The sequence below is a fragment of the Rhinoraja longicauda genome, chromosome 24 (genome assembly GCF_053455715.1).
Source record: "Rhinoraja longicauda isolate Sanriku21f chromosome 24, sRhiLon1.1, whole genome shotgun sequence".
In the NCBI taxonomy this organism is placed as follows: domain Eukaryota; kingdom Metazoa; phylum Chordata; class Chondrichthyes; order Rajiformes; family Arhynchobatidae; genus Rhinoraja; species Rhinoraja longicauda.
This window is the reverse complement of record NC_135976.1, coordinates 8,673,540-8,695,916: the sequence shown is the minus strand read 5'-3', so window position 1 is coordinate 8,695,916 and position 22,377 is coordinate 8,673,540. Positions and strand designations below refer to the sequence as shown.

The 22,377-nt window shown below is 41.2% G+C and overlaps 1 protein-coding gene across 8 annotated transcripts in view; it reads right to left on the bottom strand.

Annotated features, from left to right (window-relative positions):
• Positions 1-8,670, bottom strand: part of LOC144605409 (ankyrin repeat and SAM domain-containing protein 1A-like) — a 212,225-nt gene extending 203,555 nt beyond the window's left edge. For all 8 annotated transcript variants that reach the window (XM_078420614.1, XM_078420618.1, XM_078420617.1 and 5 more), the window contains exon 1: positions 8,438-8,670. In XM_078420614.1, coding sequence (XP_078276740.1) covers positions 8,438-8,574 — 137 coding nt within the window. In that variant the 5' untranslated portion in view covers positions 8,575-8,670. The remainder of the gene's footprint in view (positions 1-8,437) is intronic.
• Positions 8,671-22,377: the final 13,707 nt, after the last annotated feature.

Sequence of the window (22,377 nt, the reverse complement as noted above, 5' to 3'; positions counted from 1 at the left end):
AGGTTGTGTGAGTGGGCGGATACATGGCAGATGCAGTTTAATGTAGATAAGTGTGAGGTTATTCACTTTGGAAGTAAGAATAGAAAGGCAGATTATTATCTGAATGGTGTCAAGTTAGGAGGAGGGGGAGTTCAACGAGATCTGGGTGTCCTAGTGCATCAGTCAATGAAAGGAAGCATGCAGGTACAGCAGGCAGTGAAGAAAGCCAATGGAATGTTGGCCTTCGTAACAAGAGGAGTTGAGTATAGGAGCAAAGAGGTCCTTCTACAGTTGTACCGGGCCCTGGTGAGACCGCACCTGGAGTACTGTGTGCAGTTTTGGTCTCCAAATTTGAGGAAGGATATTCTTGCTATGGAGGGCGTGCAGCGTAGGTTCACTAGGTTAATTCCCGGAATGGCGGGACTGTCGTATGTTGAAAGGCTGGAGCAATTAGGCTTGTATACACTGGAATTTAGAAGGATGAGGGGGGATCTTATTGAAACATATAAGATAATTAGGGGATTGGACACATTAGAGGCAGGAAACATGTTCCCAATGTTGGGGGAGTCCAGAACAAGGGGCCACAGTTTAAGAATAAGGGGTAGGCCATTTAGAACGGAGATGAGGAAGAACTTTTTCAGTCAGAGAGTGGTGAAGGTGTGGAATTCTCTGCCTCAGAAGGCAGTGGAGGCCAGTTCGTTGGATGCTTTCAAGAGAGAGCTGGATAGAGCTCTTAAGGATAGCGGAGTGAGGGGGTATGGGGAGAAGGCAGGAACGGGGTACTGATTGAGAGTGATCAGCCATGATCGCATTGAATGGCGGTGCTGGCTCGAAGGGCTGAATGGCCTATTCCTGCACCTATTGTCTATTGTCTATTGAGTTGAAGGAGAAGTTGGTAAGACTACGGACAAGCCCAAGTTCTTCCAGGATTGTTGGTGGAGGGAATGTGGTTGGATCTAAAATTATTCTAATGACTGATTTGGCATATCGGCTTACTTTGTCATTCAGGTATGAGATTATCATTTGAATGTAAACCACTCAAGCCATTACAATGAGAAAGGATTTCAAGAGATTTTGAATCCAGCTTCAAATATTAAAACAATTTAATACCCTCTAACCAAATGGAACAAAGCATTTCAAAACAATTAATATACCATTGCATGTTTACAGTGATAACATTTTTAATTGATATTCAATTTGCTTATTTCATCCTTGTAAATATAAACAGAGACATGCAGTATAGAAACTAAAATGATTGCAGAACAAAATATTTCCACATAGTAGGACAAATTGGATAGGCTAAAACATAATTTCCACTTCCATTGAAAACGAGTAGCAATCTAAAAGTCTAAGATTATAAAGGGATTTGATGGGGTACTGGGAAAACAGACAACAACTGCAAATACACATTCATCCCTGACATAAGGTTGAGAAGAAAAATCCTTTTCACTCAAGGGATGAGAATGGGAACTATCACTGGGACAGAGATTTTAGAGATACAGCGTGGAGACAGACCCCTCAACCCACTGAGGCCATGCTGTCCATCGATCACCCGTACACTAGCTCTATGTTATCCCACTTCGACATTCTGGATACCAGAGGCAATTTTACAGAAGCCAATTAACTTACAAACCTGCACATCTTTGGAATGCTTGAGGAAACCGGAGCACTCGGAGAAAACCCACGCTGGCACAGGAAGAAAGTACAACGTACAGACAGCACCCATAGTCAGGATCGAATCGGCTCTCTGGACCTGCGAGGCAGCATCTCTAACAATGCGCCACTGTGCTGCCATTGATTAATAGTTGAAGCTAATGACATAATACAAAAAGAAAACTAAGATGGGTATCAAGGTGCAAAATAATGGAAGATATGCCTTCAAAAGCTTCTGTAACAAGAGTTTAGATATCCCTCTGACATATAACAAGCAGGCAAATTATATTAAAGGATTCATGGTTCAGTGCATCCTAACAAATTTTTAGCAGTGAGTGCCAATTGTGGAATTTACAATGGGAATAGTGAGCAAGGATATTAGGACATTTTATGAAATTAGTGTGCATTATCTGCACCCAAACTGGTGTCATGGAATACACAAGCAGACCAGACATTCACTCTACTTTCCACGTTTTTTAAACTAATCTAGCAGTTTGAGGAACCCACTAGAGCGTTTAATTGCTTCTCAAGCCTCCTCTTAACTAAATTCACTTAAATTATTCAAAACTTTTCTAACTGCAAACCCGTTCAACATTTACCAATTAAACATCTTACTTCTAAACCTTTTTCAATGTTTTAATTTTCACCTTCAGGTAGAAACATATCAAACCTTTTATCATAATAAAGACTTTTATTAATTCACCCCTCAACTGTTAGTTTAGTTTATCGTGATGTGAACCACGGTACAGTGAAAAGCTTTTGTTTGCGTGCTATACGAAAGAAAAGACTGTACATGAATACAATCAAGTCGTCTACAGTGAAAAGATAAAGGATAAAGTGTCAACCATTTATTGCAGGAATAAAGTCAAGTTACAGATAGTTCAAAGGTCTCCAGTGAGGTGGACAGGTCAGGACCACACTAACTGTTGAAAGGACAGTTCAGTTGCCCGATAACAGCTGAGAATGGACTGTCCCCAAATTTGCACATATGAAACAGACAACATCCTTTCCCAAAAACGTACATTTTGACATCATCCTGCTAGTCCATTTCAGAGCTTCTCCACATCTGTATATTTATATATAATTTTGTACACAACTGCACATGGTAGTGCTATCTAAGCAACGTCTGCTGCAAATTTAACAAGATTTTTATTGTACTGCTATTGTATTCCATACTAACATGATGCCAATAAACATAAATCCCTTTTCCCTGCATTAAGTTTGTATCCCTCTATGCCTTTCCTTGAATTACCTGTACAATGGCCTTTTAAACATGGTAATTATATTTACCTCCAGCAACCCCTTTGCCAGTTTACTCCAGATAATCGCCACCCTTTGTGTGAAGAAACTTACTGTCCGATCACCTTTAAATGTCTTCCATCTCACCATAAACCTGGGGAAATTATTAAGGTAGAGATACAATGGCAGCTGGAAATGGATATACTCAAATAACAAAATGTCACAAATTTTAAAAGGCTACTTTAATAGATCCAGGAGAGATCAAGATGTTGTCTGGAATGCGTGGCTGTAGTTACAAAGAGAGACTGAATAAGCGGGCATAAATATCCCAATAATATTGGAGGCTGAGGGGTTACCTTACTGAAGTTTGTAAAATTGTAAGGATAGATGGTAACCTTTTTCCTCAGGGCAGAGAAGACTTGAGTTGGAGGGCACAGGTTTATGGCGAGATGGGGGAAATTTAAAGACAATCTGACGGGTCAGTTTTTCACACACAAAACTTAACTAAACAAAACTGGGCCTCGACTTTCATTGCAAAATATAACAACCCCAGTTAGAGTGGAGAACCACAGTTATCAGTTATTATGTGATTCAGCACATTGTCGCAATTTGTTTTATTGCAAACTTCATTATTACCTATTTCACATCCAGTTTGATTTATCATCTTTGGATTCAAAATTACGATTCAAAATATAAAGAATATAAAAATTGAACAGTGCAGCACTGCCACTTCACATTTATTCTCCACTTTCAACTATCCTTACAGAGATCTATCCATCCCACTGCTGAGCGCCTGTATCCACATGGCTCAATCACACTGACACATTAAAACCAGGATGCTTTCACTTTAAAGTGTAAATTAGCAATTAAAAAAAATTATATGTGGTTATGTAATTGTTACTTCCTCTCAACCTCAGCACCAACTGATCTTTCGTCCTTTTAAACACTAAAGCAAAGCAAAAAATATATTTTTCTGCAGCTTCACTACTGTCATCTGTGCTTTTATGCTCACTCCGTGGCAGCTGTTACCAGCTATACATTCTGTCAACTATAGAGTTTACACAGCATTTTCAGATCGTTTTTATACTTCTTCTTTGCCTTCCTAATTGATTCTATGACCTCAACACTGCCCCCTCCACATAATACATATACTTAATTCATTTAATGCTCCTAACATTTAGATTTATATTTTGAATTATTTATGGTATTCTTCAATTTTAGTGGACTTTAATTTTGCTGGCCTTAGTTGAACATCACTTTTTCTAGTATTTTCTGAATTATAACAGCAGAGGAACATGCTAATGTTTGTATTTTCTGCAAATTTCAGTCACAATCACACAGAAAAGACTGTTCTCCTAACAACCTGCTCGATCTTTTATCAAGATTTTGCCCTTCTCAGGGATTTTCATTGGAAGTATTGTGTTAATGCCAACAAGATACTTTTCTCCTTACATGTATGCCCAACCTGCACCCTTTAATGAATGAGATACTGCAGTAATAGCCAAAAAAGGAATCATGTGTACTCTGTGTGGACACAAATACCTCTTCCACTTTATCAACCTCTTGTGTCCAATTCATTTAAAGGCAGTGAAATTCCTCTGCTAACTTTGTTTATTTTTACTCATTTACTCATTTTACTTCCTTCAGCTCCTCCACACTACAAACTTTCCCATTTAAAATAATACTATCATTTATCTTGATACATATGGATTCTATTTACATCTTATTGACAGCCGAGTTACTTTCTTCCACTGCCATTATTTTTACGTGCAGTTGGTCCACCTCCATTTTTACATTAACTCCACCTGTACAAAACAAAATTACACCCTAAAATACTTAATTTCCAGTTCCAATTTTTCAGTGGCTACGCAAACCCCTCTTTCATATACCTGATGAATCTCTTTGTGATTATTGACTAAGCAAATTGGCATGGCTCTCAGACTCAAGATTCTGCTGTTTATCATCTCAACAAAATCTGTTTCACTATTCTTATGTCATTGATCCAGCATGTCTTTGAACATATTTTCCCCCTTACCAAATTCCACTCCAGCTTCCTAGATACCTTTATCTCTGCTACTTCATATGACGTTAGTCATATCGGCATTCTGCTCTTTTCTCTTAGGTATTTTGACCTCCGAAGCCTTGACGTGCTTTCCCCATTTCATCATATATAGCAGGAACACCCTTGAAGATCTGCTTCTCAATTATCTTAAATCATGAATGCCAAGCTCTCTGAAAAAGCATGCTTGGCTTTCTTCTGAGGCATGGCTAAAACAATAAAGAAACTTTTTGCCCTCTGTGGTAGAGTGTATTTAACATCCACTTGTGATTTAAGTTTATCAACTCGAAACAATAATTCTGTTTCTCTATACATTGGTACTGCCTACTTTTATATTTTTTTGTTTAAAAATGTAGTTAAGCATAAATATCAAGGCAGTTCAAGTTCCCAATTCAATTGAACAATGTAAACGAGTGGTAAATTTTGAAAAATTATGTTAAGACATTTCACTCGAACATAAAAAGTACAGTCAGGCAGCATTGCAGTGAAACAGTGTAAAGGTTTCAGGTCAAAGACCTTTTATCGGGACTGATGCTACTTCCCTGCTGAGTATTTCCAGTATTTTCTGTTTTATTTGCAGTTTCCAAGATGTGTTGTCATTTGTTTTTCTGTAATTTGCTGGGCTTTGCAACTGCAAGCTACTTTGGTATGTGATCTTACCTATTAATCTGGAAGAATTACTTTAGCTAATCGAAAATTATACACATTGATTAGTGATCACAACTTGTTGACCAAGACAGCTTGAGGTATAAATGGAGTCAATGGAAGGGAGGTTAGTTTGTGTGATGGTCTGGGCTGCGTCCACAATTCACTACAATTTCTTGCGGTCTTGGATGGAGCTATTCCCAAACCAAGCTGTGATGCATCCTGATAAGATGCTTTCGATGACGCATCTGTAGAAGCACTTTGAATTGACTTTGAAAATACTTTGAATTTAAAAGAACAAAGCTGGAATCAAAAAATTGTGTTCCATTTATCAATGCAATCTCTTTCAACCAATGGAACACCATTATCAGTGTTGTATCTCAAATTCATTTACTCAAATATTTGCATTTTCTCAAAAATAATTTCCTTGATCAGTATCACCCTTGCCACAAGAAATCTGCTTCACTCATGTCAGGATTTTTTTTAATGGTTGGCTTGAAGTCTTAAAATTACAACATTATCCAATTTCACATGGTTCCCAAGAACAAATAATGAGTGCCCCCCAACAAGATGCAAACAAAGTATATTTTCTTTCTTTCCCTACCCTGAATTCACCATATTTATACATGTGATTAATTCCCAATTCCATATGTGGCAATGAGGTAGCAACAAGCTCTAAAATATACTTTGTCTTTCTTTTTTAAATGTACACCTGATTCAGAAGATTACTAGAATACAAGTGTGAGAGACAGAATCAGTGGTCTTCCTTTACTCCATCGGGGGAGCAAAAATTTCCACCAGGAACTAAATAGTGATTAAATATCACGGTTTGTTGGCTATAACTGGACACCAACTCCACAACATTAAAAGATATTTTAAAGTTAACTTTATATAGGGTTTGAATTATGCTGAAATAGGCAAAAGAAAATCCATGTAAATAAAAGTAATAAAAAGCGAGGCCAATGAAAAATACCACATATCATTACTGGACCAAATGGTCACGCGGCCCACACTATCTTTTCATCATCATCATCATATATATACAGCCGGAAACAGGCCTTTTCGGCCCTCCAAGTCCGTGCCGCCCAGCGATCCCCGTACATTAACACTATCCTACACCCACTAGGGACAATTTTTACAGTTACCCAGCCAATTAACCTACATACCTGTACGTCTTTGGAGTGTGGGAGGAAACCGAAGATCTCGGAGAAAACCCACGCAGGTCACGGGGAGAACGTACAAACTCCTTACAGTGCAGCACCCGTAGTCAGGATCGAACCTGAGTCTCCGGCGCTGCATTCGCTGTAAAGCAGCAACTCTACCGCTGCGCTACCGTGCCGCCCTTTTGATAATGCTACATAAAAATTTTGCTAATACATTCCTGGCCAAGAAGTGCTAAACATATCCTTTCAAAGTAACATGATTTTTCTTCCCGAATATTTAATACCAAAAATATGCCCGTTTCCAAACACACGTTCCATCAACATAACTAACCTGGATCCACATGAGTCACTTGATCAGAAAGCTTAATTTGAGATGGTTATCACAGAAAAAAGACTCACTAATATGCATTTAATGTCAAGCAAAAAACACAAGTGCTGGAGAAACACAACAGGTCAGGTAGTGATGTTTTGGGTCAGGATCCTTCTATATTTAATTAATCTTACAACACCACCCGTTCTCTTTCATGAATTTAAATTTCAAACTATATACAATTCAACAATTAGCTTTAAGATTAGTTTGGCAATAATCATAATAATTGATCCTGCGCCAGAAAAACACATGTTATAATTTCATTCCTCCAAAGTCCAAAATACTTCTTTACCCATTCGTAATGCCATAAGTTTAATTCTGCAATGTTGCAGAAGGTAATAATTTTGTAAACTGGAAATGTACATAAACTCTATTTTTGAATCCATCTAATACTACAACATTAAGAGTACAGGAACAGTAATTCATTTTAAAACAGATAGATTCAGATTCCTAAGAATTGAAAAAAAAATTGTTCTCTTTAAATACTGAATATCAGTGTTTCAGCACTTTGATTTTGTTTGTTAGTTTCTTTATTTAATTTCTAAAAATACAACAGCAGGGATCAATGTTGAAATTACATTGTGCGATGCTAAACCAGCCCAAATAATCTAATCAAAGGGGATACAAAAAATACTGAATATTTCATATTTATACAACTAATATTGGTGACACAAGGCAACTGATTTGGAGGAGCTCCAGTGTGTAAGTGCTGAACATTAATCACAATCAGGTCCAAGGATAAATTTAACTGCTCCAATGCACTCGAAGGGTCCCATAAAGACAGCGCTCAAATTGAACTATGTGCAGAGTTGCTACAAATAAACATACCCGGAAACAAACAATTCATCCCGTTTCTTGTTTTCTTTTCAGAGATCGTGCAAAGTTATCATGAAGTAAATGACTTTTACACGCGCACACCAAGCGTTTAAACCAATGCAAGTTACGAATATAAAGAATACAACCATTTCATTACTCCTTTAACTTCAACATTCATTACTCATTGTATATTGCACAACTCCCTCGCTGACAGCTCAAGAAACCAAAACGGCATTTTCTTGGCACTTCGCCTGTGACATTAGCTCGTTCTTCAAACTAAAATTGTTTCCTATCTGCAAATAGAACCACTGGGCTGTGTGTGTGTGTGTGAACGCGAAGCGATTACACAAACACAAACCGCGCATTTACCAAATGGACGCGAGACCTGATGCGACTGTGGACACCAAGCAACTGCAGCGGGTGCTGCTGCCACAGCCGCCTGATCCCAGCCCGGGCCCAGCCACCCACTCCTCATCCTGACTCGAGTCCCAAGTTGCTGCCTGCCTGACCCACCTGAGAAGGTTGGAAAGCTGAGGCAGGGACACGGTTCCGCTGCCTGCCGACAGCCGGTGTTTGCCGCTCAGTAGCTTCTCCACCACGGCCACATTGCCGATCCTCGCCGCTTCGAGCAGCTCCTGCTCCTTGCCCATGCTGCCGTCGGGTCACCTCCGATCCCCCGTCTCCGTCTCCGTCGCCGTCTCCGATCCGTTGCCGCCGCCGCGATCTCCCGTCCGCTCGAGCCTGCAGGTCGGCGCAGGCGCACTCGCGCCCTCACCTCCCCCTCCCTCCGCCCGCGGCGAGGTGCGCGCATGCGCACAGGCCGTCAGCCCCGCGCCGTCAACCTCCAGCTCTATCCCCACCCCCTCCCACTGCAACCTCCAGCTCTACCCCCCCCCCCACTGTAACCTCCAGCTCTACCCCCACCCCACTGCAACCTCCAGCTCTACCCCCCCCCCCACTGTAACCTCCAGCTCTACCCCCACCCCACTGCAACCTCCAGCTCTACCCCACCCCCCACTGCAACCTCCAGCTCTACCCCCCCACTGCAACCACCAGCTCTACCCCTACCCCCACTGCAACCTCCAGCTCTACCCCCCCCCCCCCACTGCAACCTCCAGCTCCATCCCCCACTGCAACCTCCCGCTCTACCCCCCCCCCCCCCACTGCAACCTCCAGCTCTACCCACCCCCACTGCAACCTCCAGCTCTACCCCTCCCCCCACTGCAACCTCCAGCTCTACCCCCCCCCCCCCCCCACTGCAACCACCAGCTCTGCCCCCACCCCACTGCAACCACCAGCTCTACCCACCCACTGCAACCTCCAGCTCCACCCCCCCACTGCAACCTCCAGCTCTACCCCCCCCCCCCCCCCCCCCCCACACACACACACACACATACAGCCTACCACCGGGGTCATTTTAGGAGCATCATGCAGACAGATTGTACTTTACATAGCAGAGTTCGTGGTCTCATTTTGTGTATCCACAATCTTCGGATCATTTCTCAAATGTGAGGAAATGTCCCAACCCATCATACCCTTCCACATATCTCTCCACTCCCTTTCACCTGACTCTCAGTCTGAAGAAGGGTCTCGACCCGAAATGTCATCCATTCCTTCTCTCCAGACATGCAGTCTGTCCCGTTGAGTTACTCCAGCATTTTGTGTCTATTTGCCGAAAGGTCGTCTGTCCGTTTCCCTCCACAGATGCTGACTGAACCGCTGAATTCCTCCAGCAATTTGTTCTTTTCCCATCAACCTTCTGATACCTTGTGGCGATTTTTTTCGCAAATCATAGGCAACCTACTGAAAACCTACTTATGTGGCAATTCTTAATAAAGAAAACGATATGCACAAATCATGAACAAAACTGATGAAAAGAATGATCAGTAGATTATGGAAGCATGAGATCAAGAATTATGCCATGTAAAATACACAATCTGGAGTAACTCAGTGGATTGGGCAGAATATCTGGAGGACATGGACAGGCGACGTTTCGGGTCAGGTCCCTTCCTCAGACTGATCAGTCTGAAGAAGGGTCTTGACCCGAAACGTCACCCTTTCCCTCCCTCCTAGATGCTGCCGGACCTGCTGAGTTACTCCAGCATTTTGTGATACCTTCGATCAGACTGATTGTGTGAGCAGAGAGAAAACTGGTAGAGGAGAAGGGGTGGGCAACATTTTAAATTTGATTATCGTCTGGGCGATAAAATAATCTTAAGTGGCAACCCCTACTCCTGAAACGATGCTCATTTTTTCTATATCCTTCCATGATAGGAAGGATATTCCTTATAATATATTCATTCTCGTATAATACATCCTGTTAAACTCCCTCAGAACCTTACATGTTTCAATAAGATTTCAGAGATTTTATTAAGTTGGAGCTCAAGCTGCTTATCTTCTCCTGATAAAATAATCCCGTCATTCCACAAATCATTCTTATGAGCATTCTCTAAAATGCAGCAGAGCAAATATATCCTTTTATAAATATGGAAATCAAAAATGTAAAAACTACTTCGGCTGTAGTGTCATCTATGAGTCATCAAGTAGATATGGCTGCAATATACTGCAATAAGCACAAACTCTCTCCTTTACAGCTAAAATATACATACATTCAATTTTCACCCAGCAGAAAATCACAATGTAAACCTATATTGGACATTATTGCATGTTAAGCTAGTAGAACGATAGGCATTAAATTCTGAGAAATGTGGCAAAAAAATTAAATCTTTCACACATCCTCAGGTCACACACCAATACAGGTCTCAACACATACTGATACAGCTTCGCCATGGCATATATCCTGCAGCTAGAGCTGTCCATATAGCGTTGAAGTTGATCATGGTCTGAAATTTTTATTACATAGATTCCTTGCCACTTATCAGCCATTGCCGTCAACATTATCCAGGTCTCACTGCATGTGATTGCTCATTTTCTGTTGGTTGCAAATGAAAATGAAAGTGGATCATCTGCAAATGACCCTCTCAATGACCTTGTGAGGTAAATAAGATGGTGAAGCAGCTGTAGCTGGTTATGCCTAAGATTTGCCTGAGAATTCCTACAGCAGTGTCTTATGGCTGACATGATTGTGAGCCCCCCTACCTCCATCTCCCATTTTGCAAGGTATAACTCCAGCTAACAAGGTTTTTGTCTTGATTTCCATTACTTTAAGTTGCATGAAGGAACCCTAAGGCCACACTCAATCAAATATTGCAGTCTTTTAAGGGATTCAGCTCTTTAACCCATGTTTTGTCCAAGGTAGTGGTGAATGAATGAATGAATGAATGAATGAATGAATGAATGAATGAACGAATTAATAAGTTTATTGGTCAAGTATGTACACATACAAGGAATGTGCCTTGGTGCTCCGCTCGCAAGTAACAATACAAACATACAGTAAACAATTAAGAATAAGCATATAACATTAAAACATTAAGAATACATCATTACGGTTTAAACATGTGAGTGAAATAAACCAGAGCAAAAAGAGACTACATACTTTTGGTTATTGAATAGAGCTACTACTTGCGGAAAAAAGCTGTTTTTATGTCTGGCTATGGCTGCTTTGACAGTCCGTAGTCCCCTTCCAGAGGGAAGTGCTTCAAAGAGTTTGTGACCAGGTCAGAGATGATCTTGCCCGCTCGCTTCCTGGCCCTTGCAGTGTACAGTTCGTCAATGGGGGGAAGGTTGCAGCCAACAACCTTCTCAGCTGATCAAATGATTCGTTGCAGCCTCCGGATGTCGTGCTTGGTGGCTGAGCCAAACATGATGGCGAAGGTGAGGACGGACTCAACGATGACAGTAAGGAATTTGATGAGTTGTGGAAATATATAGATGAGGTGTGGAAATAAATAGTCCTGACAAACATTATCTAAACATTAGTGAAAATGTTATTGGCGAGCAAATGTTACTTGATAGAAGAATTTACAATAGCTGTCATCACTTTGCTGATAATAACAAGTGAACTCATGAGAAAAATAGACCAGATTACCTTTGTCCTCCTTTTCTCTGGACAGAATATGTTTGGACAATTTTCCACGTTGTCAAACATTTGCTACTGTTGTAAATGTTTTAGAATGGATTAGCAAGAAGCATGGCTAATTATAAAGTACAAATCTTCAAACTTATTAATATATTAATATATTCCTTTATTCGTCCCACACCGGGGAAATTTACAGTGTTACGGCAGCAAAGTGGATAGCAAGAGAGTAAGAGATCATTCATTATAAATAAAAGATACATAAATTGTCATCAGTTTTCTGTGTGTTCTTAGCTGTTATTGTTGACTGGTCTGCTGGGAGCAGTGCTGGTGTGCAGTCTCACAGCAGCGGGAAGGAAGGACCTCCTATATCTCTCTTTCACGCACTTGGGGTGAAGGAGTCTGTCACTCAAGGAGGGATTTATTTCACTCACATATTTAAACCGTAATGATGTATTCTTAATGTTTTAATGTTTTATGCTTATTCTTAATTGTTTACTGTATGTTTTATTCAATACCAAGTCAGTCTGAAGAAGGGACCTGACCTGAAACATCACTTATCCATGTTTTCCGGAGATGCTGCCTGACCTACTGAATTACTCCAGTGCTTTTTGTCCACCTTCAAAACCACATTTGGCTTGTTGTTAGATTCCACTGCCTTTGTAGTATCCCATCCATTCACCCATTTCCTGAATAGTCTGAGGTTGAAACCTGGTTTTAGTTAAGGTACATACTTTAGGAGGAGACCAGGGTGGATTATCAACTCAACACTTGTATCTAAATACCTAACAGTTCAGCCTTTTAGTTCACACTCTCATCCTGTTAGGAGTATTCATGTAAACCTCCCTTTAATTATCTATCACTATTATTAGTGGATGTGACAGGACAGTACAGATTTCATTGTTTGTGTGAACATTTACCTCTATCTACATGTCGTTTTATTGCAACATATTTTTTTGATATTCCTGGTATTGTTCCCTCAATGATCTTCTGCAATCCTTTAGAGACTTTAAACTTTAAAGATGCAGCATGGAAACTGGCCCTTTGACCCAATGTGTCCACCACTTACCAGCGATCACCCTGTACACTAGCACTACCCTACACACGAAGGACAATTTGTGATTTTTACCAAAGCCAATTATCCTACTAATATGTACATCTTTGGAGTGTGGGAGGAAACCAGAGCACCCAGAGAAGACCAACACGGTCACAGGGAGAACACTCAAACTCCATACCGACAGCACCTGTAGTCAGGATTGTACCTGGGTTATTGGCGCTGGAAGGCAGCAACTCTACTGCAGCACCACTGTGCCACCCTGGGTCCTTTAACTTGATGGTGATGGTAGATTGTGGGGTAAAATAGGCAATGACATGTTAGATTGTTGCAAAGTAAAATTCTGTTTAGGTCTATGACATGTCATGAATGGCCAGTTTTGAGCTTGTCGATCTGTTCTGGATCTGTCCCATGTGGCATAAAGCAATACCACACAATGTCGTGTTGAGAAAAAAACTTAGCATTCACAAGGTTGTTGCTGGGGTCATCCTTCCATAACTATTATAGACATCCATTTATGATCGGTAAGGATGAGGTCTACGTTTTCCGTTGTGTTTCCTCTTTTACTATCTTTTAGCAGTTACATGTTGTGCGTTCAGTCGGCTTAAGGGCCTGTCCCACTTAGGCGATTTTTTAGGCGACTGCCGGCGACTGTCAAAGTCGTAGCAGATCGCCAAAATTTTCTTTTACCCGACGACAATGATCACGACAATGCCGAGTCAGGTCGAGATTACACCGTCTTCTGAAACATCGCAAAAATTCCCACGCTGTCAATGCTTCTCCGGCGTCCTAATTTTCGCTGAAATCACTGACAAATCGGTAAGTACTTGAGAGTTTTGAAATATAACATCTTGCCCGGGCTACTTGAAAACCAAGCTTCACGGTAACAAGGCATAAACTGGATTTACTTCCAGTTTACTAATAGCAGTATTAAGAAATTTAATTTAAAAAGTGGTTAAATGGATTTTTGTGCAGAGTGTGGGCATTCTTTGAAAATGTATGGGAGATGCATATCTGGTTTTCTGGGTTGCATATCTGGGTTGGGAGCCTACTTTAAATGTAATCGCTGATGGCCATAAACATTATGAAAATTCCCACACTTGCCTGAACATCAAACTGTCACCTCCAATCTACCTGTCAAATGTCCTGACGGTAAATAAATTGGTTAAACACAAGTATTTTATGGTATCTTCAAATGACTTTACTTATTTTAATATTATGTGCTTCTAAATGCATCTAAGAGAACCTAGCAAACCTGGGGACAGCATGCGACAGAGCCTGGCGACAAGCCAGCTGTCGCCGAGAAATTTCACTCCGGTTGATTTGTCAGCGATGCGCTGAGATCCACTACGATTCTTGGAAGGCTCCTCCCGATCATGCCCGCGACACCCCGGCGAACTGTCGGCGACAGCCTAGTCACCGGCAATCGCCTTAAAATCGCCTAAGTGGGACAGGTCCTTAAAAATTAGTCAGTAACTATTTAGTTAGTTGAATCATTCTTCATGATGATGATCAAGTCTTACTCACCTAGTCTACATCAGCTTTCTTTACCCTCAGTACTTTACCCACCCAATATGTAACATGGTGGATTGATGGATCTTGCCCATGATTAACTTGATGCCACAACGTTTCATGAGGTCTAGAAGGAATATTGAGGACATCTTCGAGTCATAGAGTCATACAGGATGGAAATAGGCCCTTCGGCCCAACTTGCCCACGCTGGCCAACATGCCCCAGCTACACTAGTTCCACCTGCCTGCGCTTGGTCCATATTCCTCCAAACGTGTCCTCTCCATTTACATGTCTAACTGCTTCTTAAATGTTGGGATAGTCCCAACATCTACTACCTGCTCTGGCAGCTTGTTCCGTACACCCACCACCCTTTGTGTGGAACACGTTACCCCTCAGATTCCTATTACATCTTTTCCCCTTTACCTTGAACCTATGTCCTCTGGTCATCGATTCACCTACTCTGGGCAAGGGACTATGTGCATAATATCTATTCCTCATGATATTATACACCTCTATAAGATCACCCCTCATCCTCCTGTGCTCTAAGGAATGGAGTCCCAGCCTACTCAACCTCTCCCGATAGCTCAGACCATCTAGCCCTGACAACATCCTTGTAACTCTTCTCTGTACCCTTTCCAGCTTGACATCTTTCCTCGAACATGGTGCCCAGAACTGAAACATTGGCCTGTCCCACTGTTACTCCAGCTTTTTGTGTGCCTGTCCCGCTAATTTACTCCAGCTTTTTGTGTGCTGCATGTCCCGCTGAGTTACTCCAGCTTTTTGTGTCCTTCTCTCCAGAGATGATGCCTGTCCCGCTGAGTTACTCTAGCTTTTTGTGTCTATCTTTGGTTTAAACCAGCGTCTGCAGTTCCTTCTTACACGATACCCCAAATGCGGCCTCACCAACATCTTATACAACTGCAACATGACCTCCCAACTTCTATACTCAATACTCAATACTTGGATGAAGGCCAAAGTGTCAAAAGCCTTTTTGACCACCTTATCTACCTGCGACTCAACCTACAAGGAACCATGCACCTGCACTCCTAGATCCCTCTGCACTGCAACACTCCCCAGAACCCTACCAATCATTGTTTAAATTCTTCCCATGTTGGACTTCCAAAAATGCAACATCTCACATTTCTTTGCATGAAATTCCATCAACCATTCCTCAGCCCACCTGGCCAATCGATCAAGATCCTGCTATAATTTTTCCATAACCATCTTCACTATCTGCAAAACCACCCACTTTTGTATCATCAGCAAACTTGCTAATCTTGCCATGTATGTTCTTGTCCAAATCATTGATGTCGATGACAAACAGTAACAGGCCCAGCACTGAACTCTGAGGCACACCATTAGTCACAGGTTCCAACTTGGTTGACTTTGTGTAAATTTTACCTAATGGTGAGATAAGATATACTCCAGCATTATGATGTGGGAACTGGAGGGACTTTGGTATGAACAGTGAATTTTCTAATTTCAGGTAATCCACACCATGGTGTTCTCCCACATTCGCTCATCTGTCCACCTGGTTCCTTCGTTCACCCATCTCATCTCCTCCCCCACTTGAATCACATGCCTATTATCCCTTCCCCATCTGGCTCCTTCTATCATCCATCAGCCTCTGCCCTACACCCATCTCTGCCCCATCTGGTTTCATCAATCCATCATCTTGTGCCACCATTAATCTTTAAGTTTCTGTCCCACCATCTTCCACCTGGTTCCATCTGCCCATTATCTCTCATCTCTACCCCATCTGGCTCCACCTATCACCTACCAGCTTCTGTCCCACTCCACCTCCATAACTTGGTATCCATCTGCCCTTCATCCCCCTCCCCATTCAGTTCTTTTTATCCCCCCGACTCTAACCACTCCTTCTCGCAATATTGCTTTATACTGGCAATCTTTCCTCTTCCCTTTCCATCCTAATGCAGGGTTATGACCCAAATGTCGATTCACACCTTTTGCCTCCAAAGATGCTGCTTGACCCACTGAGTTCTTCCAACGTTTTGTTTTTGATTGCGATACAGGACTGTGGAAAATTATCATGTTGTTTGTATTACTGTGACAGGCTGTTGCTTGACTGGCCTGTGGAGCAATTTAGGCCCCAGCTGTTCTCTATAAGATTAATGGGACTCAAAAGTGTCTTTTGACATGTTTAAATCTGAAACATAGGTTAATGATAAGTTGTCCATCAAGTTCTTTTGTTACATGGTTTATCTTAACACTGTGGTACAAATGAGTGGTTTGCTAGACTGTTTTATTGCATTGTATTTTAACCAATCTTATGGATCAGGAGTCACATATCGACAGACTTATAAGAATGACAGATTTCCTATCCTCCAAGGCACTGTGAACAAGCGAGTTTTCACAATAGTCTAGTAGCTTCATGTCACCATTGCTGAGACTAGCATTTTATTTTGTATTATTAAGTAAATTTAATTTCTCCAATGCTTTTAATGGGATTTCAACCCAAGTCTCTGAATCATTAGTCCATGCTTTGTGATTACCAGTTCAGTAACATGACTCAGATCCTGCTGGGTTTTTAAAACAAATGATTGGGATAATGGGACAAAAATTAGCTTATGCAGGCATCAACCTTATTGAACATATTCAATTTTCACTTCAAATTTAGAATCATACTTATTGCTAAGGGGAAATAAATCATTAGCTGCAGGAAAGTTGGAATATATTGTTTCCTTAAGGGCTAGTGACAGGAAATACAATGAAAATACATAAATTACGAATTATTTCATTGATAAAGATATGATTATAAAGGCTGATTACAAAATTATAAAGGCTGAAAGACAGAGTATCACTTTCAGGTATGTCGTTATCTGATCTCTGGTTAGGCAAGAGTTGAATTTCTGTGGTTGATCTCTTGCAGAGTATAGTGAATCTCTGGAATTCTCTGTACTGTGGAATTGTGGAAGCTAGATAGTTGTAAGAATTAAAGTTGGATAAATGTTTGAAAGATCAGAAAATTGATGGCTGTGGGGAATTAGTACTGAGAAGTTCAGGTCTGGGGTGGATCAGCCATGATTAGATTGAACGGCGGGCAGGTCATGCTTGGGAGTTAAGTGGCCTATGCTTGTTCCTATTGTGTTCTTGGTTTCTACAGCCCTCAAGGACTTAACTAGTTTCCGCTGAAATGGCACCAATTCTATTGGCTTTGACTTATCTGTGTGGTTGTAAGTTTCATGATCCAGTCACCTTTCTGGGTAAAGATGTTTCTCCTGAATTCCTTCCTGACAATAATAGAAGTGAATCTAGAATTGAGGAATAAAGGGAAATATAATATAATACTGGCATAAAATGTAATGTTAAAGGGCCTGTCCCAGTTACGTGACTTTTAAGGCGACTGCCGGCGACTGTCAAAGTCGTAGCAGATCGCCGAAAAACTTATTTTTTTTTAACCCTACGACAATGTCTACGACAATGACCACAATGCCCACGACAAGATACGACAACCTATCACCTAGGCCACGGCAAGCTGCCGACAACCGGCGACCCAGTCTTCACGACCTAGAACGTCCACTACGACAGGGATTACGACAAGCTACGACAACCGACGTCAACCTACACTTACTACAACTCCGAACTAGGCAGCGTATCATGACAGAATTACATTATCTGAAGACCAGCAGTAAACAGCCCACCCCACAAACAGTCCACCACTCTAGGAAGAAAGACACAAAAGACCACAACCTAAGCCTCTTTTCAGTGCCCCCCACACCCTCCCAAAGGAGTTTATTTTTCGATGCAGTGCATTGCTTGTGTTGGTTTTGTTTCAATGATCGAAATAAATGAAAAGTGTTCACCTTTCAATGTGAAATGCTTGTCTTTGTGTTTACTTCATTGATCTAAATAAATGAAAAGAGTTCTCTTTTAAATGCAGTGCAAAGCCTGTGTTTGTGTTTATCTCATTGGTCAAAATAAATGAAACTAGAATATTTGAAAGAGATGCCATGAGAAAGTACTTAGAAATGCAATAACTTCAGACTCCCATTTATTTTTAAATGTCCAAAATCTACTTTATTCAAACAAACTATATTCCTATGAAAGGTGGATAACTACATGCAATTAAAAAAAAAAAAAAAAAAACTTCAAACAATCACAAAATATACCTAAAAAGTGGTCTGGCCGGACCATGCTGTCGGTATGGTCAGGTGTCCGCCCCCCTTTGACAGCATCGCGGTCTCCGCCCCCATTCCACAGCTGGTTGTTCCAGTTGAACTTCTGTGGACGGGTTTTGACAGTTCCTGTTGCAACTTGTCTTCTCCTGATCCACGGTACCTGTCGCCGGTTGCCAATGCCTGACGTTGGTAGTCGCCAATGAAATTCATCTGTCCTCAGTACCGGCGACAACCTACCACACCTGGTGACCACCTGCGACAGCGCCCACGACAAGCTACGATCATTGGCGTCAAGCCAGCTGCCGCCAAAAAATTTAGAACAGAATCAATTTTCCGCGATGACCCGAGATCTGCTACGACTCATTGGAGACTACTCACGATCATGCCAGCGACACACCGGCAAATGTGCGGCGACAGCCTAGTCACCAGCAGTCGTCTTAAAAATCATCTAACTGGGGCAGGCCCTTAACTGTACAGAGGACGAGGGAGAATTGAGTAGCAGTATGGTAGGATCCGGTACAGCGCCAGGATATTGCACAATGTAATTATCACAGGGGCTAGCCCACTAAATGGCTATTTTTAAAAAAGGATCTAACCCCAGTTTTGCCAGCTCTCAAAATTGCCAATGACTTAGAATGGCCTAATAACAGAAATGTAAAATAACTGAAAATTCAATGATATAATAAAAAGCATATTACAATAGGGGAAATTTTGAAATATAAACTTTAAAGTAATAAAAATATTAAAATCAAACATTATTTAAAACATATGTAGTTCCCCTTCTCTGTGACAAGTAAAATGGATGAAGGGGAGCCAGTGGATGTAGTGTATCTAGACTTTCAGAAAGCCTTTGATAAGGTTCCACACGGGAGTTTGGAGAGCAAAATTAGAGCACATGGTATCGGGGTAGGGCGTTGACATGGATAGAGAATTGGTTGGCAAACAGGAAGCAAAGAGTAGGAGTAATCAGAATGGCAGGCAGTGGCGAGTGGAGTGCCGCAAGGCTCGGTGTTGGGGCCGCAACTGTTTACCATATATATTAATGATTTGGAAGAGGGTATTAGAAGCAACACTAGCAAGTTTGCAGATGACACAAAGCTGGGTGGCAGTGTAAACTGTGAAGAGGATGTTAGGAGGTTGCAGGGTGACCTGGACAGGTTGAGTGAGTGGGCAGATGCATGGCAGATGCAGTATAATATAGATAAATGTGAGGTTATCCACTTTGGCGGCAGAAACAGGAGGCAGATTATTATCTCAATGGAGTTAGGGGGAGATGCAGAGAGACCTGGGTGTCCTTGTACCCAGTCACTGAAAGTTGGCGTGCAGGTACAGCAGGCAGTGAAGAAAGCTAATGGAATGTTGGCCTTCATAACAAGAGGATGTCAGTATAGGAGTAAAGAGGTTCTTCTGCAGTTGTATAGGGCCATGGTAAGATCACATCTGGAGTATTGTGTATAGTTTTGGTCTCCTAATTTGAGGGAGGTACATCCTTGTAATTGAGGCAGTGCCGCGTAGGTTCACGAGATTGATCCCTAGGATGGCGGGACTGACATATGAGGAGAGATTGAAAAGACTAGGCTTGTATTCACTGGAGTTTAGAAGGATGAGAGGGGATCTTATAGAGACATATAAAATTATAAAAGGACTGGACAAGCTAGATGCAGGAAAAATGTTAATTTTGGGCGAGTCCAGAACCAGGGGCCACAGTCTTAAAATAAAGGGGAGGCCATTTAAAACTGAGGTGAGAAGGAACTTTTTCACCCAGAGAGTTGTGAATTTGTGGAATTCTCTGCCACAGAGGGCAGTGGAAGCCAAATCACTGGATGGATTTAAGAGGTAGTTCGATAGAGCTCTAGGGGCTAGTGGAATCAAGGGATATGGGGAGAAGGCAGGCACGGGTTATTGATTGTGGATGATCAGCCATGATCACAATGAATGGCGGTGCTGGCTCGAAGGGCCAAATGGCCTCCTCCTGCACCTATTTTCTATGTTTTCCATGTTGTAGCCGTTCCTTACCAATGAAATTAATGGGCTCCAGTTCTTATGATATGAATTAAGAATGTTGAAGGGTTCTCCTGTGGATTCCATATTAATGGGGGCATCAGAATGTAGTCATCAGCTGAAGCACTTCTGTATTCCTGGCTCATTCAGGTATAAAACCAGGCAATGCAATATAGAACATTCAGAGCCTTTCAGCAAGTTTCAAGCCCATTATTTCAACTTCACCTACTTTAATTCTGAGTAAAAGAATTGAACTGGCCATAAATAAATTTTCCAATCACTTAACACAACACCCCATTAGACAACAGTAAACACCATCTTAGATGTATGACTAATCACCTTTTTTTGCGATAACCAGGTCGATAGTGGTGAAATGTCATGCAATGTGCATTTCCAAGAAGGCATGTTATAACGTTTCTACTGCAAATGATTCCTAACTAAGCCCAATCTTGTTTGGGGTTTCGTGCAAAACAAGTAAGGAGAAGAAAAGAATGAGCACTTATTGGAAGGGTGATGTATGAATGCTGAAGTGGGGGGAGGGGCGAGTTGTTGGAGTGACCCAAGATGTAAATTAACAACTACTATTTATAGTAATTTACAACAATGACGCATTCATAAATTAAATAGATAACCCTTGGTTAAATTTTGAGGTGAAAGAGCCAAGCTCAGGAGGAGAACCAATGTTGTGGCGCACAATGGCAGATAATATGTTAATAACGGGCACATTTTGGGAATTTTTAAACATAATTATTGTTGAAACTGGAAGAAATCTAAGGGTGTGAGATGTTAAAGGATTGACCAATGCTGAGTAGGAATCAAAATCAATTAAATTGTTGAACTACTTTTCACAAAGAGACTATTACTTGTCAGAGGAAACAGTGATCAAGCTGCACACTACTCTGGTCAAACCACACTTTAAAGACTATTTTCAATTCTGGTTAGCAAGAAACAAGGGGAGTCATCTGAATAGTGCAGGCATTGCAGAAACCATCCCCTTTCTTTAACAGAGAAAGTACTTTGCTTAGATATTGCATATGCATCCAAATATATTCAGACTTTTGGACATCCCAAAATGTTTTAGCACCCTTTAAAGACCTTTTGCCAATCTAGGCTCTAAATAGCATCTATCTAGTCTGGAGATTTGAGTATGTAAATTACTCTGTAGCATTAGAAGGTCGGAAAGATGACCACAATGCTGATAGCCTTGCTCATCAGCTGAACTGCTGTACCAAAGTTGTATTTGCTTTCTAAGATCCATGAGAAACTTATCCGGAAACATTGCAAAAGAACCAGAGAACGTTTTTTGTGTTCCCAGTTAATGTTTAATATTCAATTAATATCTTTGAAAAAAAATGGATCTATCCTTCATTACAAAATTGCCTAATCAATACTTTATCCCTGGTTGCACAGCTTCACCATGTGAGAATTAGGTGCTCTATGTCCTATGTAGTCAGCAGTGAAGTACAATTTTCCTCAGAACTTACATATTTTGGAATATTTGTAAAACCATTTCAACAATTTGCTTCCTTCCTGTAACCCTGACAGCACTTATGTCCAGTGGTGAGAGAGAAGCAGAAGTCCTTGGGAAGCTGAGCTAATGGTAGCTGCAAAAAATGTTTGCTTCAGTGGTTGGGGTTGGAATTTTTAATTATGAACAAATTATTGTCACAACAGTATGTTTGAGCAAATTGGCAGCAGCATTGAAAAATAATTAATGCAACTCAACAGAGAAGGAACATAAGGAGCCTGTTCATCTCCTACGTTGACAAAA